General features: G+C 38.3%; 1 protein-coding gene across 1 annotated transcript; it reads right to left on the reverse strand.

The window, feature by feature from the left end:
• Nucleotides 1-11,641: 11,641 nt before the first annotated feature.
• ASMT (acetylserotonin O-methyltransferase) lies at nt 11,642-21,071 on the reverse strand. The gene is made up of 8 exons (XM_032226770.1): nt 20,846-21,071; nt 18,872-19,046; nt 17,121-17,250; nt 14,699-14,767; nt 14,088-14,206; nt 13,223-13,363; nt 12,081-12,203; nt 11,642-11,876 (listed from the first exon to the last, which is right to left on the reverse strand). Exons 1-8 carry the CDS (start codon nt 20,915-20,917, stop codon nt 11,665-11,667), a joined length of 1,041 nt encoding a protein of 346 aa, XP_032082661.1. The 5' UTR covers nt 20,918-21,071; the 3' UTR covers nt 11,642-11,664.
• Between the last annotated feature and the right edge of the window lie 4,856 nt (nt 21,072-25,927).

The following is a 25,927-nucleotide window of genomic DNA, read 5'->3' on the forward strand; positions in this document are numbered from 1 at the left end:
TTCCTTCTGTCCCACCTTCCCTCCCAACTATTTAATTCATTCCAAATAGAAGCCATGCCAAATAAACCTATATAGATTTTTAGTGTTTTAATAAGAACTTGGCAATATGATGGATCAGCAATGCTGAATTTTGAACACATGACCACAGGGATACTCCACTGATTGTAAGTGTGAAAAACAATCATAAGTCTCTTAGATAAGTTGCAACTTCAAACGGTCACTAAATGAACTATTGTAAGTTGAGGATTATCTGTAAATCAATTTTATCAATCTAAAGTTAGATTGATAAAATTTCACCAACAGAAATGCTAAGGGGGAAAAAATTCTCATTATTGCAACCAAGACATCAAGTTAAAGAAAGCTGATCTGAAGTCAGTTGATGTGGAATTGATTTCAGTCAGCTCTATGTACTTGTCTAGATAGCTTTTTTTTTAATACCCAAGGTTGTGATATAAAAATAAACCAAGTGTAATTTCTAAGGTTCACAGGCAGATCAACAACATCATTTCATTTCAGGTTTCTGTCACATCCTATTTTTCACTGCTAATAAGAACAACTCAATTTGACACAGTTTTTCTTTTAGTTTCTGGCTAACAGCTAGGAAAAAAAGCTGGACTCTACAGATGATCTACAGATGAAAAATAACTGATATAAATGAACAGATACAAATGATTTGCACAAGTCAAGATTTGGCATGGTTAGAAGAATGATGTATTACTTCAAGAGGCATTTAGCAAGCTTAAGAGGCAGGGGAAAGAACATTCTTGATCAATTTGTCATCATGTTGGTGCTGTTAATGTTCTTTTTTTTGCCCCCCCCCCCCAGATTTATGTTCTTATTTGCAAATGACATTATAGAGCACTATTAAACTTAAGGTAAAGGTTCCCCTTGCACATATGTGCTAGTCGTTCCCAACTCTAGGGGGCGGTGCTCATCTCGTTTCAAAGTCAAAGAGCCAGCACTGTCTGAAGACGTCTCTGTGGTCATGTGGCTAGCATGACTAAATGCCAAAGGCACATGGAACGCTGTTACCTTCCTACCAAAGGTGGTTCCTATTTTTCTACTTGTATTTTTACATGCTTTCAAACTGCTAGGTTGGCAGACAAGTAACAGGAGCTCACTCCATTATGCGGCACTAGGGATTCAAAACGCCGAACTACAAACATTTTTCATTACAATGTGAGACTCAGGTCTCATTTTACATACAGTAACCATGTAGTGTTGCTATATGCAACTCCGTCTAATTCTACAGAAAAGAGACTGGAATGACAGAATTAGAGAATGGGAGTTAAACAGAACACCACATTTTGATAATAACTTTTTGTTTATTTGGGTGGATTGTCAGAGGAGACAGTTGCAAAGTTTGCTTAAGTACTTGGTTGCTGAAAAATAATCTAATGCAGTGTTTTTTAAACTTGGCAATTTTGAAATAAATTCCCAGAATTCTCCAGCTGGTCTATGAGAATTCTAGTACTCTGTGTGAAGGGCTGTCTAGTCCCAAATCTGATTTCAAGAGAAAATACCATAAGGGGAGCAAAAGAACACAGAGCATTTGGGCAACAAGCTAAGTTGTAATCAGGGTCACCTGGTGACAACGTCCCTAGTTGGAGTGAGCTCTTTGGTTCTTTCATTAAAAGTATAGCAATTATTTATAAAATTGAATTTTAACATCTAAATCAGCTCATGCAAAAGTTATGCTAATCTGTGTCCTCTACTGACCTCTGTTAAATCTATTTCCATTTTTCTAATGTCTCCTCAGAGCACAGAGATACATGAAGAAGAAGCTTAAATTATGATCTTCTTCCACTTTGTCCAGGAGTGACATTGGGTTAAAGGAAAGTCTCACAGCTTCTCCTTGAAAGTCAGTATATTTTGCAAGAGTATAGAGCCGTAATGGCAAACCTATGGCACTCATGCCAGAGGTGGCATGCAGAGCCCTCTCTGCTGGCACATGTGCCATCGCCCCAGGTCAGATCTCCATGGCATTTCTTTCGTGAGTTTATGTTTCCCTGCAAGTGATGAAACAGAAGCTCAGAAAGAAAAAAGATCTTGCCTCTTGCCATGCTGCCAGTGTTAGGATGCCCTGCCTCCCACAGGCCAGCTGCTCTTCGGGTCTCTGCTGCGCAGTATAGTACATGTCAGTGCATGTGCACGTTCACGCAAATGCGCATTTGTGCGCAAGCACTCACCTTTCAGTTTGAGCATGCACCTGCACAGTTTGGGTACTCGGTGTCTAAAAGGTTTGCCATCATTGGCATAAAGTCATTCTTTTTTGCTTTCATGGTAAATGATTAGCATCATGGGATCTAGTTCTAGATTTTGCCCATTTTTCTCTGTTTCAGATTAATATATATATATTTCATCTACTTTCCATTCCATCCTCTTCATCTCTGAATTTCACCAGTGTGATCTTAAGAAGCTCTACGGCTGTAAAAATTGAGGATGGGAACACATCAGTTGCCTAGGACCTACTTTAATCCACTGAAACCAAATTAATTCTCTTACTTTATTATTACTACTTTTTGAAGATTTAATTTGGGGAAATTTTTAATACCCATGCTTTCATTTTATCTCCTAAGCAACATATGTGCAGTTCCTTGACTTCTGCAAAATGATTTCCATTGATTGCCATGGAAGCAAACTCTGAGTCAGTTACTTTTTGATCCCCAACAGATTCTCAGTCTGTTCCAGTTATTTAATTTTATAAATGGAACTATTATCTACATTTCTCTATAAAAATATTCTATGAAAGTGTACGCACACTAATAAAAGTTATAATGTTAGAATGCAACACACTGAGTGGAAATGGGACTAAATAATATACTGTATAGTTGTAAGCATTCAAGGCCACAAGGCATTTAAAAAATATCATCTCCTAGTTAAAATATGAAATTGTATTGTAGAAGAAAAGATCTAACTCAGCATGAAAGAAATGTTTCACAGCCTCCCTTTTTCATTTGTAAATGACTATACCTACTTATGCTGAGCAAGAATTTATTCTATAGATATGAATGTGAAAATAGTGGGAGCAAGAGAGTGAATGAAAGAAGATAAATATGAATAAACTTTCAGTTTAGAGAGGATGAAGTGAGAAAGTATGAGAAATACTGGTCTTTATAATTAAAGATAAGAAGAAGGCCATGACTTGAAGCTGTAGAACTGGAAGTGAACCATTAATAAGTTATAGCAGTGTCTTGGCTAAGAAAGAAGGTTAGCAATTGAACTTGGTCCAGCAAGCAAAGACTAGCAAAGGTCCTGAACTATAGTATAGTGGAGGACGCTACCAAAAAGGCACTGTGAATGACTTTGGGGGAAAGTGTATGGCCATCAAGAGGTTGGGCAGGCAAGACTCACCAAAAAAGACCTATGATGGTGACCCACAGAAGGGTTCCAGGGCTGAAAGAAGCTGCAGGTTGCTGCACAGAATAGTTGGGAAGGTTTCTTGGGAGAGGATGGTAAGAGAATGTAGGCTCCAACTAGAAAAAAATCCCAGCTCCAGTAGGAGACTTGTGGGGCCAGCTAGTCTAAAGAGACATTTACCCAGATTACAGTAAGTGTTTGTGGTTTATAGAAGGATCCCATCGTAAATGAGCACAGAAGGAGAAGACATCATAGCCCTTGATCCCTTGGAAGGCAGTTTTGGGAGTGGCTTATGCTACCATATCCATTTGCCCAGTCCTACTCTTATCCTATGCTAAACCTGCATCATATATCCCATGTGTAAGTTAAGGGGTCTAGTCATGAGATTTTCTTAGCATAATGCCATTGTGTTTTTCAGGATTTTTTAAAAAAATACTTTTCAATGTGGCACATAGTTCAGGACTTCCAATGTAATCTCACGTTTAAATATTGTCCAGGTTATGTTGCTTGTCATTTTAAATTAGCCATCGTTCATTTATTCAATCAATCAATCAATCAGTTAGCCTAAGTCATGTGGGTTTAACGTGGGTACTAAGTTAAAATGTAGTTCATGAGTTTTTGTGCAGGGTGCATTATTAGACACAACAGATACAGTAACAAATGAACTGAAATTATTGGTTATTCACTTGAAGCTTTAATCATAGATATTTGAAACTGAAAATAGAGATAATAAGGAATATGCATGCATGCATATATGTATATGTATGTGTCCTGGAAGTCTGATGGGTTGGTTTTTGTTATATTTTCAACTGTGAGTTCAAAATGGATCTGAAATTTATCTGAAATTGTAAGAGAAGGAGTGGCAGAACCTGCAGATGGAATTTAAAGATGGATCAGCCTAGAATTCCTTTGTAGCCAAAAGCAGACTAAATCCAACCCTCCCTTGAATTCCATAGACCTTCATCTAACTGCAAGCAGGTGCTAAATCTTCTCAAAATTCCTTGGTTGAGAAATCTACTGCTTTTGACAGTAAATCAGTTTAATTGGATCTTATTGTATGATCTAATCTTTTGCACCTGACAGAAATTCACAAATAATTAGAAGGAACTATTTGTTTAATCAAATCTAACTCTTCCTTAGTTCAGAAATGCTAATTAAGGTATCTACAACTTCTGCTTTAACATATGTATCTATAGAAGGACAGCTAGTTCCCTAGATCAGTAGTTCTCAATCTTCTAGTCCACAGACCTCTGGGGATGTGATATCATCACAGGAGGATCATGAAGGCTTGAAGAAATGATTTAAATTTTGAGTTAAGTCTTGAGAGTCCATGGCCACGATCTGTGGCCACAAAAGATATTTAAAGGGGGTCTGTGCTGAAAAAAAGATTGAGAACCTCTGCCCTAGATCATTAGTTGCACTACTAAATTGCTGTTAATATTTTTCTCACTTTCAATTGGATTCAACTTAGCTTACATTAAGTTAACCTCTCAACTTAAACCCAAAGGAAAATATTGTTTCGATCTATTTGTAACATCCTATCAGGAGTTTGAAAAGAGGTATCATTTCCCTAAACATGTAGTCCAATCTTATCCTTTTAAAGTTAAACATGTTTTGTTCCTTATGTGTTTCATAGGGCTTATTTTTTGAATCTCTTATTGTCCTCGGTTTCGGTCTCCCTGAATTCTTCTTAAAATGGGTATTCCACAATATTTCACCATAGTTGAGGAAAGTACTTAAGATCTCAAAAGCAGTATAATTATAAACTATTACTTCCTCCAATGTAAAAATTATAATTCTGTTGATGCAGAAACAAAGCCTAAACTTTGCTTGCTTTTGGTGCGGCCACACTACCTGCTGACAAGAGCCATGGTGGCACAGTGGTTAGAGTGCAGTACTGCAAGTTACTTCTGCTGACTGCCTGCAATTTTGCAGTTCAAATCTCACCAGAGTCAAGGTTGACTCAGCCTTCCATCCTTCCAACATCAGTAAAATGAGGACCCAGATAGTTGGGGGCAATATGCTGATTCTGTAAATTGCTTAGAGAGGGCTGAAAAGCACTGTGAAGTGGTATATAAGTCTAAGTGCTACTGCTATTTGCAATCAGCATGAGGATTTTGAGGATCTTTTTCAAAAGAACTGCTACATTAGTGAATCAGGTATTCCCCATCCTAAAGCTGTGTATTTGGTTTTTATTTCCTAAATGAAGTACAGTGACTTACAACCACAATTGAACCCAACATTTCCATTGTTAAGTGAAACATTTGTTAAGTGATTTTTGCCTCATTTTATAAAATTTCTTGCCACTGTTGTTAAATCTATCACTGCAGTTGACAAGTTAGTAACCTGGTTGTTAAATGAATCTGGCCTCATTCCCCATTGACTTTGCTTATCAGAAAGTTGCGAAAGGGATCATATGACCCAGGGACACTGCAACAGTCATAAATATGAACTAGTTACCAAGTATCTGAATTTGGTTCATGTGATTATGGGGGTGCTGCAAAGGTTGTAACTGAAAAATGGTCATAAGTCACCTTTTTCAGTGCTGTTGTAAGTTTGAATGGTCACTAAATGAATTGCTGCAGGTCAAGGACTTGCCTCTTTTTCTATTTTCTGAAAATCATTCTGGATTCATTTTCTCTTCTAACTATTACCCTCCTCATTTTTGTCATCTTAAAATCTAGTAAACATTCCATTATCAATTTGTTCTGAATAGCATTTTAGGTATAGTTTAATTTGGATTCTTATGGCCAATTGTCTTATTGTACAGTTTCAAATCTAGAATTGTATGAATTCAAGTCAGTAATACAAATATTCAGAATTCTAATGCTGAAATTCCTGAATAATTCATGTTGGCATACAGTAATGGTTGCCACATTTTCAGATCAATGTTTTAAATTAATGTTCTTAATTTATATATTTCTGTGAACACTGTCACATAGAAGTAAACAATGTATAATACATAGTGGCTGATCATCTACAAATATACTTCAGATACGTTTGCAGGGGTTGGACTAGAAGACCTCCAAAGTCATTTCCAACTCTGATATTATATGTTATATGTTCCAAGTTAGCAGTTAGACCTTGTTCTTAGAATTCTAGAGAAGGTTTGGAGAGAAAATATTCAACTGTTGAATTTCTTCTTTATAACGATAATCTTAGATTACCTAGATAAATGGACTTCAGATACTAACAAGTTACAGTGATTTATATCAAATTGTTGTAAGAAGGATACATTCAAAAGATTACTGGCATTCATGAGACCTGAAACTACAAACTTCCTACAGACAATTGCAACCCTTTCTTTTGAGAGACAAGCTGGCAGCTATTTATCATTTTTCAGAAAATGCGTCAGTTGTAGTGCTCTATGCAATTGTTGGAATTGAATGTAAATAGAGTTGCATAACTTACAATACTTTCTTAAAGAACTGCATGAAAATAGATTGCACAGATTTTGAACAGTCGCCAAATATCTTTTGATGTGAGACTCCTGGCATGAAAAAATGTGCTGTGCAAGGTAAAAATAATGCCTGAAGCTTTTAATCTTAGATTTCACACTCTGCAGTTTCCAATTTATCTGAGGCGTTAACATATTTCTGGCCCTTGGAATTTTATCGCTCTATCTTATTCTTGATCAGAACTTTCTTGAACCATTCTGCAGTATCTTATTTCTTTTTATTGCAGACTATCATTTTAAGTAAATTTCCTGAACATACTATTTCAAATCATATAATCATATCAAAATTCAGTGGATGACCGTAATTGAATTATGAAGCAATACCTATTTATTCATTCATTTGATCTGAATGCTGTCTGACTCCAACATGCCCTTTATGGAATCAGCTTAAGACACTTTCTAATTAGAAAGAAGTTCCCTGAGGATGGGCTCCAGCACCAGCCCGAAAGCTTGGATGATTAAACCTCTGGTGCTGGCAACCAACCCAAATTGGATTCAACTTAAAACAAGCTTGAAGGAGGAATTGTTTGAGGCCCACGTAATGGTCAAATCTAAAAGAGCCATTGCTGAGCTAAAGACATGACAGTCTTTTAAAAAGATTTCCACAGTAATTCTTATTTATGAGTAGGGTTTAATGTTTGACAAGTAGCTTAATTCAAGTTGTTCAGATATATTTTTTAAAAAGTCTTTATCATTTTGCTAATGATGACAGAGAGGGAGTGTTTAATAATATCCCAGACAAAAGCAAAGATAAGCAATGTTCATGTTGCAGTAGATCCAGAAGATTATAGATAATCCTCTACATCAAATAAAGTAACCCAAGTTATTTAATATTCAAAATATGGATGGAAAAATTGTTACATGATTAGAATTGTAACCTGAAAAAAATTAATTGTCCGGCTTAAACAGAATGATTTTTTATTTATGGGATGACATTTCATACACACAAGAAAATATTTTATAGTAATGAAATATTTTCACTGCAACATCAAGAAGCTGGTAGATTCCACCACCTGCTTTGCATCTGAATAACTTGACCTCAATCTGTGGAATTCTACAACATTAATAGAGGAGCATATTGCTGGAACTAGCAGCCACCAAGGGTTGAAGTATAGTATAACAGCACCATCTAAGGGCCAAGATAACATTTGTTCTGTAAAACTCTCATTAATAGAAGACTCAAATCCTACTGCCTCAATGATCAGGCACTCTTGCCCAGGTTTTTATACCTTTCTGCTAACCATTTCTCTCTTTATATGACTCTGTGTATGATCATATATGCGCAGGTTTACATGCAGACAAAAATAAATTCCTCATAATTGGTTCAGGACAAAGAAATTCAGGACAAAGAAAATTAATTTACTAGACCAGCGAAATGCTGTGGACATAGTATAGTTAGACTTCAGCAAGGCATTTTACAAACAGACCACAACCTACTTCCTGTAAACTAGAAAATGGTGAAATAGACAGCATCACCACCAGATCTGTAACTGGCTGACAAACCAAATTCAACATGTAGCCATTAATGGTACTACATCTACATGGAAGGAAAGAAGCAGTGGGGTACCACAAGGTTCTGTCTTAGGCCCAGTACTCTTCAATATCTTCATAAATGACTTAGATGAGGTAGCAGAAGAGGAACTCATCAAATTTGCAGATGATACTAAGCTGGCAGGAATGGTCCACACCCTAGAAGAAAAGCTCAAAAAGATTGACAGACTTGAACACTGGGCCCTACCCAACAACATGAAATTTAATGTGCAAAGTTTTACACCTAGGCAAGGAAAACTAAAGGTACAAGTACATATTAAGCACAACCTAGCTCCAGAACATGAAAGTTGACTGGCTAACTTACCTCCAAATCAAAACTAAATACAATAAAGATACTAAATTATATGACATCGAAACAGAACCACACGGATTGATAAAATTATTCAAAGCTCAGATAGAAAGATGATAGGGAGAATATACCAATTCCTCCTGAAGTATAAAATGGAAGAGGAAATTGTGAAAGAACAAATGATAAAATGGGCGCAGAACTTTGGCTATAATATTGAATTAGACAAATGGGAAAAATTTGGGGGAACAAACTTAAAAATGACACTATCAGTTGCATACAAGGAAAACCAGTACAAAATGTTTTACAGATGGTACCTGGCACCAACAAGGTTAGCTAAAATCTTAACAAATACCTCCCCAAAATGTTGGAAATGTGAATCAATACACGGAACATATTACCATTTATGGTAGACCTGTGAGGAGGCTAAATTTTTTTGGAAAAGGATCAAAAATTGGCTGGAGGCAATAACAGGGGTTAAAATAGAATGGAAATCTGAAGTATTTTTTTTAAATTAGGAATAACGTCTGTGAAATACAAAATGAAATCCAGTATTTAATACTACATATAATTATGGCGGCAAGGATTGCCTTTGGCCAGAAATGGAAAAACAAATTAATTCCAAGTGAAGATGAAATAATAAGAAAGTTTATGGATTGTGCTGAAATGGACAAACTAACTAAAGAAATCCAGGGAAAAGAAGAATCAGAATTCTACCAGATATGGGATAAATAGTATAGGTGGATGGAGGAAAGAAACAAGAATCAATGAAGGAATATAACAAAACTCAAAAAATAATAGTTATGAGTAAAATAAGAGGGTTAAGAATGGTGAAATCCAAATGAAATACAATAGAAGGGGAAATAATATAAGGTGAGCGGTATAGATTGATAATTGCTATTAGAAAGAACAGTTTGTATTGTATTGTGTAAATGTGGTGTACATCTAAGTTTTGTGTGTGTGTATTTTACATGTTTGTTAATTTTTTTTAAAGTGGGAGTGGGAACTTGGAGTCCTAGTGAACAATCACTTAAACAAGAGCCAGCAATATGCCGCCACCGCCAAAAAAGCTAAAACAAACAGTTCTATAAACAGAGGCATAGAATCAAAATCACATGAAGTATTAGTACTGCTTTATAAAGGCTTAGTAAGACTACACATGGAATATTACATCCAGTTTTGATTATCACATTACAAAACAGATATTGAGACTTTGGAAAAAGAACAAAGAAGAGCAACTAAGATAATTTGCCTGGAGACAAAAACATATGAAGAATGGATGTAAGAACTGGGACAGAGATAGGTTCCTACGGTTTGGCCCGGTTCAGCCGAACCGGTAGTAACTTGGTGGCCTGGGTTGCTGGAACCGACAGCGACTCAGGCCTGCCATGCCCCCAAACCAGTTCTCCTACAGCGGCACCATTTTGATTTTCAGTTCTGCACATGCACAGAACAATTTTCATTGCCGAAATGTTTTTTCCCCTTTTAAAATATTTTGCGCATGCACATAACTTTTTAGGTGCAAATGCACAGGCACATGGAACACAAATTTGGCAAGCATGCAAGTGAAGTGAGCATGTGCAAGCAAAAAATTTGCATGCTGAACTAGCAGTAATGTCGGCAGCAACCTTCCCCTTATTGGGTATGGCCACTCTAGAGAAAAGAAGATGTAGGACAGTATTCCAGTATTTTAGGGGCAGGCTGCCACAAATAAGAGGGCGGGTCAACTTATTTTCCAAAGGACCAGAAGTCAAGACAAGAAACAATGGATGGAAACTAATCAAGCAGAGAAGCAACCTGGAATTAAGAAGAAACTTCCTAACAAGACAATTAACCAATGGAACAACTTGCCTTTAGAAGTTGTAGACACTTCCTCACTGGGGATTTTAAAGAAAAGACTGGACAGCCACCTATCTGAAATGTAGGCAAAGGGTTGGACTAGAAGACTTCCAAGGTCCCTTCCACCTCAATTCTGATTATTGATTACAATGTTTCAACCAATTGAAGGAGGGATTTGTATTCCATAAAATTGATATCATAGATTTATAGACATCAGAAGTCTAGTAAAGTTGTGTTACACTGTGAGACATTGTTACCAAATAGAAACTAAAGCAGGGTGGGATGGGTTTTTGAGGGGGAGTTCTGAATATACAATAAATATATTGAATTAATCAAATTAATCCCCAGACTCAAAGTACTGTTAATTTTACATTTTATTACCAAGTTTCCCCTTACATAAAATGAATCTCACACACCATTATTTCAGAACTGGGCTAGTCTAAAAAGGGGGAAAGATATTTCATTTAGCATTTTTTGGTCTTAGAATTCCAGTTTTTGTTTCTGAGGTTCTGTTGTTGTGGCTTAAGGGCTCTGTGCAGTTTTTCCAACTAAACTTAATATTCCATAACTATCTTTCAGCATCATCGTATGAAGGAAACTCTAATATTACATGACATTAATAACTTCAGGAAATAGCTAAAAATATGCATAAATTCTTTTGCAAAACCTATTTGAAAGAAAAATAAACAAAAAAAGCCTGAACAGGTATCTCTCTATGCTTATTTACACGTTCATTAAGCCCATCAATAGTGAAAAATGTAATTTTTTTAGACTGTTATTAATACTATAATTTCTGTTCTGTAATGGCATTTAGATCAATTGTATTTCATTAAAATTATCCCCGTGGAGATTCGCACCCTCTCCACCGTCCAGGCCTTCCGCATAGCCTTGAAGAACTGGCTCGCCCGTCAGGCCTGGGGATAGGATAGTTGCCCCTCCCGAATGATGAATGTATGTTGTTTGCTATTTTATTACATGTTGTCCTACTGTCTGTATTCCCCCCCTTCCCAGTTTTTGTGTGAGCCGCCCTGAGTCCCCTCAGGGAAAAGGGCGGCCTACAAATTCTAATAAAATTCTAAATTCTAAATTCTTAAAACCAATTGTGTTTTCACAATTGAGACCAAGTATATTATCTCACTTTGTTTGCATTTAATAAAGCAAAAAGAAAGCATTATTTTCTTCCTAAAATGGCATCATAGAGTTTTCCAGATTTTTTAATTTCGATCTCCTTGAAACCACTTGCTGTGAGGAGCTTGCTATATTCTGCCGGTGACCTTTCTTTTCCTTCTGTGTGAACGAGCATATTTAGCGAATAGAGCTGACTTTCCAATGGGCCACGTTTATCCTCATTCAGAAGAGTTTCAATTAGTAAAACACCACCACCTGATTGGAATATTTAAAAAAAAATCATGTCCAGTATTATCTTCCCTCATTACAGGTTTATAACTGTTTGGGACAAATTTAAGGACTGGGAAATGCCATACATGAAACAGTGTCATAGAAATGTTTTTGACACCCTCGAATGTGTATAAAAATACAATGTGTAACTGTATAAAACATATAGTCAGGTTATTATCATGTACATACCAGTTTTGCAAGACTCTTGCACTTTTGTGAGAAGTTGTACACAATTCTCATCTGACCAATCATGGAGGATCCTTGCTAAAATATACAACTCAGCTTCTGGAAGAGGATCTTTAAAAAAATCCCCTGTTAAAAAATTAAAGGGAAAAAAACTCATTAGTGAATATTGATTTGCAGGATGAAGGTTTCTTCTGCATGTTTCCAAATCATGCAGTCCTGAGCTTTCTTTTGCTTTTTAGGCCAGCAATACTTGTTGATGTCACCCATCCATCATGTTTAGGGTCGCTTTCGTGGATGCTTCTTATCAAGTGGGATCCATTCTATGACTACTTTGGTACACACACACACACACACACACACACACAGGGTAGAATGTAAACTAATTGGAACATCTGTCTTGCTTATCTGAAAGAACAGTTTTCTCTGTGGAAGAAGTGTCAAGCTAAAGCAAAACCTCTGTGATTCCCAAGGTTGAATTATCTCTATTTGGCTTTAGAAGCGAATACCCATTGTCTAAATTTTAATGTTCAGAAAAAATAATGGTAATTTTTAAATATTTATGTATTCAGAACATTCAGCAAATTCAAATACATTTACTGAATTAAAGTGAAATTGAGGCTAAGAAAGTAAAAGGCTCACTTTTTAAAGTACTTTCTAGAGCATCAAGTAGCCTTGAATCCGAATGGGTGATGGTATGTGGTAATGACCTTGGGAGACAAGAGAAAGACTCATTGCCTAGGCAACTGTTTTCCTCCCATCTCCCAAAGTCATTCCCGCATCATCATAAAATGTCACATTCAATCTATGTGACTGAGGGAAAGGCTCTTCCCTGGGTCTAACTCCTGACTCCATTGAGGAAATACCTCATGTTGTTTCTCTGCAGAGAAAGGAGATGCTTTGTACTCCCTGGAAGTAAAGAGAATGGACTCAGTGTCCATTTCCTGAACCTAGAAAGGAAATAAGCTGAGGGGCACAAGGGAATAAGAGGCAGTCATTTCCACCTATGGCTCTGATCCCTGACTCATGGCCATCAGGAGGACAATTCAGAAGGCAATGCATTCATAAATCTCCTGACCTTATTCTATAGAGAAGAAAGTATTTAGTAAGAAACGCCTTTCCTCTTTCTCCAAAACAACTATACCAACCTTCATAAAAATTGATCCGATATTTCTCTAGAGGTACAAAATGTTTCTTGGCTGTTTGGATTACTTTAGGAAGGTCAAAAATAGTGACTGTGCAATCTGGATATAGTGAAACACATTCCTGGGCCAAAGCCCCAGCACCTCCTTTTGAAAGAAAAGAAAATAAGTTTTCAACCATACATAACAAACATTTGTCTCAAATACTTATTTTTTATCTTGGATGCAACAACTCCTATCAGCAGAAGAGCAATAAGTTATACATGATTGGAAGCATTATTTCAGTACGAAGATTTTACATGTGAATTGTGTGTTTGTTTTATATTTTAGAGACAGAATTGCAATTGTTTTTATTGTTTTGAATTTAAGATAATGTAATAAATGATGTAAAAGCTGGTCAGTACTCTGTTTACCTGAGAGACGATGGTGTACCATAAAACAGAGTATAACTAAATACTAATTTGCTATTTTACAGGAAAAAGTTGTATCAGAAAGACTGAGTTTATGTTGCTTGCAACTCAGAATTTACAGCCAGTGGCGGATTAAGGCTCACTGGTGCCCTAAGGGCTGACAAATCTTGGTGCCCCCCTACTTTGTACATACTATACAAATCTTCATTGGGGTTTTTTCCTTTCTCAACTTTGTGGTGCCCCCTTGGACCTGGTGCTCTAAGTATGTGCTTAGTTTGCTTAATGGTTAATATATCACTGCTTACAGCCAAACTATAAAATCAGCAACCACTTTTTACTATGTTTAATAAGTCTATACCTAAAAGATAAAGCTGTTCCCCCTGCCCAAAAAAAGAGCAAAGGGCTAAGTATTGTATTGTCTGTATTTTTAATCAGGAGGGAAACATTATTAAGGAATTTACCACCAAGATCACAAATCATAGTGAAAGGGGAGAGATCAAATGCGGCTATAACATCTCTGCCACATAGGCTCCAAATTGCATTCAAGCCATACATGAATTTCAGCATTTCGTCTTCTGATCTAGATAGTAAAGAACACAAAAGCATTAGAGTTACAGAGCAAGAACAAATATTATAACATTCATGAGCTGATAGTTTTAATACCGTCCTTCTAATTAAAGGCTTGGATATGCTTCAATACTCAATGGAGAAACGTGTCAGATTAACAACTGGATAGATTTGTTGAGTCTTCTGCACATCCTTTTTCAGATGGAAGAATTTGTATGAATTGATTCGTCTAACCAATGAAGGAGCTAGATTCTCCTCAAATGCAGGATTTTTTCTTAAAAAGACAATACAGCTATGGATATTTGCTTTATAAAAACTATACACACACACTATAAACTAATTTGATGGTTATGTTGTATATCTGATATTTTAATGGATCTTAACAACAGTCTTATTTTCCATAAAAAGAACGGCATTTAAATGAACAAGAAATAAACAATACAAGGGGATTTTAAATTAATAATATCTGCAGTTTTCTTTTTAATATTATTGTTTGGAGCTTTACCTGTACAGAGCTTCAAAAACAGCTTTCGGGGAAATGCCAAATGCTCTCTCGTACTGGTTCTTGCCTTCCCTTAGGGAGGAAAACAACATCTTTGGATGTCTGGCAGCTTTTCAAGAGTCAGTTAAAGTTATGTAGTTCTATTGACCTTCAGAAAACATTCATGCTGAATGCTGTGCCAGGAATTTTAAAAACATACCATTGCTTGAAGACAATGGATTATATGCAAGTGTTTGTGGAGGGTTTTCCATTATTACCCATAGAAATTTACAGAGTCACATCACTTGACAATCAGTGATGTGTGTCAGTATGGAAACTACATTGGGGACCATATGCTTGCAGTGGGATATCTCTGCTTCTTCTGAGCTAAGGCTTTATCTGTTGTTCATATGAACCCTCATATGTTTCTCTGGAAGCATGTTGCATTTTGGACACAGATATATTTTTTCCCCTGCTCCTTCAGGCAGAGATGCAAACATATATTCATCCTGAAATCTCAAACTGGTTGAATAACCTGATTTAGATATTGCTGGGAAATATTGTTCCCAAGCGAAAATAAGGTGAGGCAGATACACAGAATGATAAGTTGTGCTATTTTTTTGTTTAAGGCAGAAGAAAGCTGTTAGAAAAACAGGTGCCTTTTCCACATGACTGCTGAAAAATAATGTTGGCAATTGCCAACTTTATTCTTAATTAAGCCAAAGGGAATTCTCCCATCACCCACTGAAGCAGGTACAAATAAAGAATGTTTCTCTGGGATTCAACAGTAAGTCATCTGTCAGTCATCTGTTCAGGAGTTGTGGGGAAAATAGGCACAATCTTAGTTTTTATTCTACTCCATCAACAGTTGCTCACGTTGTTGTCTACATTGCATGTGTGGACACAATTCTGTGCGCCACTGGATCAAATTCAGACAGCTTAACTATTAATCATGTATAGCAACCAACACTGTTGCTATACTTGTATAGGGAACTATTGTTAAGAAACATGTCAAGGATTCTTTAAATCCTTCTAATATTGCACGTAATACATTTCTCTGTCCCACAGTTAATTAAAACCCAAGTGTATAGTCTCAAACAAACACATATGGGAATGAGAGCCATTAAATCTAGCAGACCATCTCATACACAGATGGGACTATAAGCGAGCAAAATATTTTAAAGAAGAACTTAACTTGAAAAAATCCCACAATCATACAAATGTACCTTTGGCCTTCAAATAATTCAAGTTATGAATTGTGTGCATTACATTTACACCCATCAAAGCTCAAGTATATAAGAGTGTTAGATAAGCAATTTGTGGCCATGCACTGAACTTTACAGTGATGAAATCTGAAGTCCACATCTGTGCTGTTTTCTGCAAGCTATTATTCTCTCTGACTCTAGGGTGACAAAATTTGCAGGTGCAAAAATATATTATCAAGCCTAACATATTTCAGAATATGTCCATCTTTCATAAACACATACATATATACTATATACAATGTAGCTCAAGGGTGTTCAAGCCATGCTATTCTGTACCTTTTTAAAGATAAATGCAAATTTTATATAAAACTAAAATAAAGCAAACATTCTCATGTTATATTTCACAAAAGTGATTGTGATTTTATTTTTGATTTTAAAAAATCTGTGTAGTTGATAGTGGAAGATTTGTTTCTATGCTTTCCTATTAAGTCTCTCTTCCCCCTCCTCTCTATCTCTCACTCTCTCTCTCACTCTCTCCATCCTTTTCTCCATATTGAAATTGTAATCCTTCAAAATAACCTTTATCTCATTTCGGTTAAAACAAAAACAAAACAAAACAAAGGCACTGATGTCAGTAAAGCCATTTATTTCCCATTAACTAAAAAAGCTTGATCTTATTTTTTTCAACATTAACAACATATGCTTATGTGCACGACCCTCATAGTTAATTATCTTAATTAAGATTTTCTCTGCAAATTCTGTTTTTAAGACCAGTAATCTTAACTGGTCTTAACTGGGGCTTCCTTGCACCATCATTAAGTTTCTCTTCTAAACTGTTAAGAATATGCTAGTTCCCCCATTTTGCATGTGTAGTATTGAACAGAAAGAAGTAGCCTATCATTTTTATATAGCAGTCCTTCCTTTGAAGATTCTCAGCCATCCAGGTCCTGCTTGTCCCAAAGGTGCATTTTTTCAAAAGGCAACTGGTATTTGTTTTCCCTTGAAGAAGCTTCTTGGAGGAGAAGTAAAATGTCTTCAAGGAAAATAAAGTCCTATTGCCATTTGAAAAAGCAGTCCTGTGTTAACAATTAATATTGCCGTGTTTTCTCCTTTGGAAACAGCAGTAACCAGATTTATTCAATCTTATTTTTTCTGAAGAAAATATTCATACTAATGGGTAGGATCTGTTTTTTTTTTTAATGGAGTTTTGACTGCATAAGATTTCATATTGTCCATCTCACCTTACAGCTTCTGTCAAGTACTGCCAGCAAGGATAAATTGTTTTCGAGTAATACATGCAGGTATGATACTGAGACTTTGGACTTGATTTTGTGAGAAACTGCTCAGAGATTTCTGTGTTGCAATAAAAAGCTAGAAAGAAAATAATGGAAACTGATATAACACAGGCAAAAAATATCATTTTAACAGCAAGAGTAATGTGATCACACAATTCTGTTTCAGATTTTTTTATTGCATTCTCTCAACAGGGTCTGCTTTGCATCAAATAAACAGGTTGATATACTCATTAAGTGGCTGTATTTATGATGGCTATGATTAAGGGTTTCTTGCTTGAGCATTTTGTTTGTATAAGTATATATGACAATGAGAAATTATGGGGAGTTATGAGTTGCACATGGAACTCTAAAACTGCTGTAAGGTGCATGACAGAACAGGACCCAAAGTAACTCTAAAAAGAAGCAAAATAGACTTTTCACATTTCTCAGCAGGAAGAGTATATCAGCTCACTTTGGTTTATGACAAGTATTTTTTTAAAAAACTGACCAGTAATTTGATAGTTAAGAAACCCTGATTTTTGCTTTTATTAAACATTAAGCGAAATAGTCTCGATTTCATCTCTCTTTTTAATCGATGTAGATATTGTATCACTTATATTCTCTAGACGTTTCTCTAGGGAGAAATTCAGTGATTAGTGACATTGATAAGTCTCATTTATCTATATTAATTGGGAAAAGAAATTCCATTGTTAAGCAATGCAGTTGTAAGTTGAAAAAAATCATGTGACCATACCACTTAGTGATGGCAGTTCCAGAGGGAATGGGACAACTTGCCACAGCCAACTTGCCACAGCCAACTCATTGCAAGACAATAGAATTTAACAATTCTATTTAATTATTTTAAAAAATAAAAATAATTTTAATTTTTGCCATTCACATTTCATTCTGAGCCTCCATTTGCACCCTTTCTTTTTTTTATTCTATTCCACCATTTCTTTGACATCAGTGTAACTCTTATCCCACAGTGACTTGTCCTGTGGTGAGATGGCCATGGTGACTTGTCCTGCAGCAAATTGGCCATGGTGAGTTGATGGTAGCAGGTTGGTCATGGCGAGCTGGCTGTAGCGAATTGTCATAGACCCATTCCTGCGGCCCCATTTGCCATTGCTAAGTGAGGACCTTACAATTGCAACTTCCTGTTGATTTATCCATTGCCTTTGCATAATGTGACCATAGCTTGCTGAAGTGTCATAATCATGAGTCAAGTACTGACTGTCTAATCGTGATCATGTGACCACAGGGAAACTGTGATGGTTTTCAGAACAAAGTCCAGTTGTAGCTACCACTTGTTCAGCATCATTGTAAATCTGAATGGTTACCGAACACAAATGAAGGTGAATTGGTTACTGAACAAGTAATTTCTAAACATGGACCATCTGTACTGAAAATTGCAAATGACCAAATGCACCATCACAAACAGGAGAAAGCCAGAGGACATGGAGACTCCTTACCCCAGCACATACTATATCCTTGAAGGGTACCTTCTTTACATAAATGACTTTCTTTTCCTATGACTATCCCATGAATAGCACCTTGGGAAGCCAGTGGATTATTCTAGCCTATTGTTGTCACAATATGCAGAATGGTTTTTAATAGGGCATCTAAGATTCCCACTGCAGACAATGGAACCTGTTGAATTATTGAATGGTGATAGTTTGCACATGTTCTCTAGAACACCTTCAACGTAACTGTGTTACCTCCTTCTTTGCTCACTTCTATTTCTAGGAGCTTCAGACCCACACAGGCATCCAGCAGTCTCTCCATTCCATGGAGGCTGCTCCCCAGATGTTCTGCGATGGCTTTGGATGACAGCTTTTCTTCTGATTCTTGCAACACATCAAACACACCCAACTCACAGGCAGTAAACATCACCTCAAAGTGGGGAAAAAGAAGAAATAACAGCATGGATGGGAAACAGGGACATACTGCTTGCAAGCAATGATTAAATCCATAAGGCAAGAGGAGAAAGGATAATTAAATTCAAAGCAGCAAAATATGTCAGACCTTCAATCAGATCTTAAACTACATTTAATGATAATGGCGAATGGGATTTCCCTATGGAGCCCAAGCTTCTTTTGTGACATTGTTATAGGCCATTAAAAAAGAAATCTTAATATATTAAAACCACTACTGCAAACAAAATATGATTTTTTTCCCACACTGGGAAATATTTTTTTCTTTCTTGAAATAGAGCAGTAAGATAATCAGCTACATGTATGCCAATATTTTCTTTTATTATACATGTATTACAAAATGCTTTAAAAAAATAAAGATACTGGACTGCAGAATTTTAGAAAAGCATATGTTTAAAATGGTCACGTTTTTTCAATGTTTTGTAAAAGTATATCAAGTTAGCATTCTGTTACATTATGCACTTCCTTCCTTTCCCCCCTGTCTACTTCCCTGTGTAAGACAAGGGCACAAGCTGTTGAATACTACTGTATATACTCGAGTATAAGCCTAGTTTTTCAGCCCACTTTTTGGGCTGAAAAAAGCCGCCTCGGCTTATACTCGAGTCAGTGAAAAATTTGCCCGAAATGGAGGAGAAAAAGGGGCAGGGCCATGCCGCTGGGTGACACTCGTGAATGGCCCAGTGCCCCTGTGAGTTTCCCCTCCCTCTGTGTCAGTTTGCCGCGCAGCGCGCACCGCACCATCCCCCCTCCTCACGTTCTAATGTAATGCAGGGCTGTCTTACGATTCCCCTTCCTCCCCCTCCTGCCGCTCTGCAACGATGTCCCACCTCCTCCTTGTTATGGCAAGCAGCCACATAGCGATGTCCCACCTCCTCTGGTACAGTGATCCAATGATAGGAATCACTGTGCCGTGTGTCATAGGAGGCGGGACATCGCTCCCGCGGCTGCACGGGACATCATCATCACAGCGGGACATCAGCATCATGAGGTGAGTGAAGTATTTCATTGAATACACCGCTAGTTTACTGTTTTTCTTTGAAATAAATATTCAAAAACATTATTGGTATCTATTTTTATTTTTGAAATTTACCGGTAGCTGCTGCATTTCCCACCCTAGGCTTATACTCGAGTCAATAACTTTTCCAGTTTTTTGTGGTAAAATTAGGTGCCTCGGCTTATATTCGGGTCGGCCTATACTCGAGTATATACGGTAAGTAATTCTATTTTCTACATGTAAATAAATAAGAAAAGTTGTGGAAAAATCTGGGATCCTTTTTACAGATAGCTAAGAACTTGGTGTTCTTAATCCAAGAATCAAAACTCTTTATATTAACACAGTTCTGGAACATATTTACTATTTGCTTCATTTTCAACTACAGTTATTCAATTGTTATCTCTGTCTCTGTCTGTCTGTCTGTCTGTCTCTTTCTCTCTCTCTCCCCTCCCTCCCTCCCTCTTCCCTTCCCCCATATCATCTCCATCAGAAATTATGGATTTTCTTAAATCATGGATTTCAATTATGTTGATGCTGGTATTTCTTCAAGTGATGTCCATTTCTACATTCTATCAATAATTGTTCAATTAAAATCGAAGCTATTACATTAGTGAGGGAGAAAAAATTTCATGGGTATTATGTTTTCATTGATTGCATCATTAAATCATAAATTCTGTGCCTTTTCTTAAATGACTATATTGAACATTAATAGATTTATTTAGGTTCTTAAATACATTATTTGTTTTAACTTAATATTACCTTACCTTAGATATTAGAAATCCATTCTGGTACTGAATTAGGAGATGAGGATAGTTGAGTTCTTTCACAGAGCTCATTCTTCTTCTGAGACAAACAGGAGAAATCCTTTCATGCTCTTCGTTTAAATAACTACCTGTACATCATTCTGGGTGGTCCAGTTGAATTGTCCTCATACCATTGATCATGTGTGTTCTGTGTCTTCCACAAATGTGCCCATGTAGGCTGCTTTCCTAACAACCTAGATTTAATTATCCAATTAAAATAGAGTACTTGGAAATCTCATAGGACAAGAGTTAAAAGAAAATACTGAATCATCTTAAACACATAATGGCGGATTTAAACATAATCATGCTTAAAGAACTTAAACTTAAATTGAAATTTTAAATGAGACAGGCTTATCCTGACATATGTTGCATTCAGTAGGTTTACTCCGATTGTAAGTAAGGCTGTAGTTTTTAATCTAATATACAGTATGGTTGTCTATTTGTTGGTTAGTTTTTTTGTGTGACTCCAACTAATTGTGATTTATTCTACTAAGCCTGGCTAAATCATGCTTTAAAGTTAGAAGACCTTCACATTTGCAAGATTATAAGTTAGAAAAAAAATGTTTCTTTGTTTTATAAGCTACAAAAGACTAGGGATTAGAATCATGCAATTACATGCAATTTTGTTCCATAGCAATATGCTGTAAATATTTTAGTTTACATTTAAAAAATCTACTAAGACTAACAGAGATAACTTGGTTGTATGGTCAGTAATTGGGCCAACTTGCATGCACTACACAGGTAATATAAAAACAGAGAACTGAGTTGTAAAAGAAGAGAGGGGGAAGGAGAGGGCAGGGTAAGATAGGGGAGAAGAGGAAGAAGGATGAGATGGAAAGGCAATGGAATATTTATTTTATTCTGCAAGTTATCAGTAGAAATCTGACTTAACATAAATCAAAAATTTTGTTCTAATATTGAAATATAAACTGCATCATTGATTAAAATCAGATAGAAAAGAACATGAAATTTAAATAGCAGCTGCCTCTTGTGGATATAGAGATAATCAGCTGAAAAGATTTACTAGAATCCTACATCAAAATAGGATTATATGTTCCTATAACTAAATTGATTGAGCACATTGCAAATTCTGCACACAGTGTTTTGTATAAAAGATTAATGATTACTAATTAAAAATGAGATAGAACTAGAATTGTTCACATTCACCAATAATGTTTTAATGTTGGGAGTGATGGCTCATTTTACTTAAATTTCTTTCTCTAGAATTGATGTAGAAATTACTTAGGCAAACAGAGGTAAACAAACACCTTGCTTTATTCTCCTATAAGTTGTTTCACTTCCTATAGGTGTCTGTAGTATTATGTCACAGACACAAATAGTATTGTTACATAGTTCATGTGTGTGTGTGTGTTGCATTTGTGCTGATAAATAAAGGGAGATTAGTATAGATCTATTTCAATCTATTTACCTCTCATCAGCTAGCCATACCCTTACTGTGACACAATACACACACACAGTAATCTGCTGTATGTCCATTTTTTTTATAGATTGGAAAGTATATATGCAAATTAAACAATATGCTGCAGCCACTTGTTTCCATTTTCTAACAGAGGCTGCTGCTTAGCTCTCCCACTTAATTTTAGAAATTAGACTGCCTTTAAAATAGTAAGCTGAGAAGTGCAGAGCGCTTGGTTGGCCCAAGAAAAATATCTGTTGTAGGTGCACTGCTTCCAACCTGCAACAGGTTTTCTATCTTATAGAATTCTGAAGGCCCATTTAAAAGAAACTCTTGGAATTATTGGAAAGAGAAGGAAGTTATTATTGCACAAATACTTGCAATTTGTGGGCTAAGGATAATTAACCATCACAAAGCAGAAGTGTAAAATGCAGCCTTTGATAAGGTGACCAGATTTTCAGATTGAAAAAGAGGGACGCCCTTGACCGGGGGGGGGGGGGGGGGGGGCTTGATTAAAAAAAATTTTTTTTGTCAAAAGGTCACCCCAGGACACTGAAACCAGCATAAATACGAATCTGTTGCCAAACAAAATTTTGATCACGTGACCATGAGGATGTTGCAACGGTCGCTAAGTGTGAAAAATGGTCATCAGTCACTTTTTTCAATGCCATTGTAACTTTGGTCACTAAATGTTTTCCCCCTCCTCGAGACTCCTCACTTTTTCCTTCATTCCTCTTGCTTATCTACCTTCACCTTATCTCTCTTCTGCTCTTTCCCTCTCTTCCTTCCTTTCTCCTTCCATCCTCTCTTCTTTCCTCACTCACTCCCTTCCTCTTTTTTTCTCTTCCTTCCTCCTTCCATTCTTTCAGCTTCATTTCTTTTGCCTATCTACCTTCTCTGTCTTTCTGCTCTTTCCATTTCTTCGCTTCTGTTCCATCCTTCTTCCCTCCTTTCCTATTTCTTCCTTCTTCCTTCCTTCTGCCTATCTACCTTCACCTTCTCTGTCTTTCTACTCTTTCCCTGTCTTCCCCTTTCCTCCCTCCCTCAATCTTTGCTTTCTAGTTCCATCTTTTCTTCTTTCCTCTCTCCCTCTTTTTCTTTTTTCCTTCCTTCCTCCTTCCTCTTGCCTATCAACTTTTTTAATTTTTTTTTGTTACATAGACGACACATACCCACAATAAAAACAAAACAAAAAGAAAAAAACCCATCATCATATATAGCATGTCATTTGGTTACAAGTGTTTTAACATTTATCATTCTTATACATTTATTATTTCATTTAATAGGTTATAATATACAGTTTGGGTTGCTTTGTTTACCATCCCTTCCTCCTGTTATAACACCCTTATTTTCCCTTTCTTTTCTCCCTTCCTCCCTTCTCTACTTTCTTCCTTCCTGTTCTCCTTTCCCTTCCTTCTTCCCTTACCTTTCTCCTACTCCTGCTCTTCCTCTTCCCCTTTCTACCCTCTCTCCCCCTTTCTCTCCTTTCCATCCTCCTCTCCTTACCTCTTTCTTCTTTCCATCATCCTTTCATTCTCTCCTCCTTTCTCCCTTTCTCCCAACTCCCTTTCTGGGAGTTGAAGTCCACACACTTTCAAGTCTCCAAGGTGGAGAAAGACTGATCTATCTAATTAATATAATTATTTCTCCCTCTCTTTTTCACTCTCTCTCCAGCGCACACACGCAAATGCATAGGGCAGCCCACCTCACACACAGGTAACTCCGGGCGGCTTACGGGAAGAGGACAGCCGACCACTCAACCACGCGGGGGGGGGGGCAGGATTTCGCCAAGAAAAGTTAACTTTCCTGCGAAAGGGGCCGGCAGCCTCTCAGCTGTTCCCGGCCGGGGAGACCTCCCCCCACTTCCACTCCTGCGACCCTCCTCCCGCCTCCTCGGAGCTTCAAGCAAGCTAACTGGGAAGGCCGGGGAAGAAGAAAAAGCGGCGGCGCGGGGGCGTGGCAGAAGCCCGGCTGCCGTTTCTCTTGCTGAGGGCGGGAGGAGGAGGAGGAGAAAGTTAAAGTGGCAGCCCGATCCCTTCAGCAGCCGAGGCGGGAAACGTGCGTTTTGACAGGGCTTGCACAGCGCTGTGCAAGCCCTGCCAAAGTGTCCGTTTCCCAGGCGGGCTGCCGTTTCTCTTGCTGAGGGCGGGAGGAGGAGGAGGAGAAAGTTAAAGTGGCGGCCCGATCCCTTCAGCAGCCGAGGAGGGAAACGTGCGTTTTGACAGAGCTTCCACAGCGCTGTGCAAGCCCTGCCAAAGTGTCCGTTTCCCGGGCGGGCTGCCGTTTCTCTTGCTGAGGGCAGGAGGAGGAGGAGGAGAAAGTTAAAGTGGCGGCCGGATCCCTTCAGCAGCCGAGGAGGGAAACGTGCGTTTTGACAGGGCTTGCACAGCGCTGTGCAAGCCCTGCCAAAGTGTCTGTTTCCCGGGTGGGCTGCCATTTCTCTTGCTGAGGGCGGGAGGAGGAGGAGGAGGAGAAAGTTAAAGTGGCAGCCCGATCCCTTCAGCAGCCGAGGCAGGAAACGTGCGTTTTGACAGGGCTTGCAAAGCGCTGTGCAAGCCCTGCCAAAGTGTCCGTTTCCCAGGCGGGCTGCCGTTTCTCTTGCTGAGGGCGGGAGGAGGAGGAGGAGAAAGTTAAAGTGGCAGCCCGATCCCTTCAGTAGCCGAGGCAGGAAACGTGCGTTTTGACAGGGCTTGCACAGCGCTGTGCAAGCCCTGCCAAAGTGTCCGTTTCCCAGGCGGGCTGCCGTTTCTCTTGCTGAGGGCGGGAGGAGGAGGAGGAGAAAGTTAAAGTGGCGGCCGGATCCCTTCAGCAGCCGAGGTGGGAAACGTGCGTTTTGACAGGGCTTCCACAGTGCTGTGCAAGCCCTGCCAAAGTGTCCGTTTCCCGGGCGGGCTGCCGTTTCTCTTGCTGAGGGCGGGAGGAGGAGGAGAAAGTGGCGGCCCGATCCCTTCAGCAGCCGAGGCGGGGAACGTGCGTTTTGACAGGGCTTGCACAGCGCTGTGCAAGCCCTGCCAAAGTGTCCGTTTCCCGGGCGGGCTGCCGTTTCTCTTGCTGAGGGTGAGAGGAGGAGGAGGAGAAAGTTAAAGTGGCGGCCGGATCCCTTCAGCAGCCGAGGCTAATTCTCTGCACGAACGAGAGCGTGGGGGCAGCGGCAGCCGCCCGCACAGAACTTCCACCCGCTTCAGGGGATTCTGCCGGGCGGCGGGAGCCCCGGAAGTGAGAGGAAGTTCTCTGCGGGCGGCTGCCGCTGCCCCCACCCTTTGCTCCTGCCGCGGCGAGCGGAAAATTCTCTGATTAGAATTAGATTAGATTACTCACCAACAAGCGCAGCTGCAACCCCAAAAGACGAAAGGAAAATGGAGACTCACACAGGCGTCCTCAGGCTAAGGAGTCCAGCCAATCAGTGAGCTGGTTGGGATGGAAAATTTTCCATCCCAGCCAGCTCACTGATTGGCTAGAGTCCTGGCCAATTAAATCAGTGAGCGGCAGGCTGGGCTGGCTTAAATTTGTAGGTAGCAGATAGAACAGAACGATGAGCCAGCCCAGCAAGCTAGCAGCTGATGGGCGGGAGCTGCGAGCGCCAAAAAAAGCGTGCTTTTTAAAAAAGCGTGCGGGACGCGGGAAAA

Source organism: Thamnophis elegans, chromosome 11 (genome assembly GCF_009769535.1).
Source record: "Thamnophis elegans isolate rThaEle1 chromosome 11, rThaEle1.pri, whole genome shotgun sequence".
Classification (NCBI taxonomy): domain Eukaryota; kingdom Metazoa; phylum Chordata; class Lepidosauria; order Squamata; family Colubridae; genus Thamnophis; species Thamnophis elegans.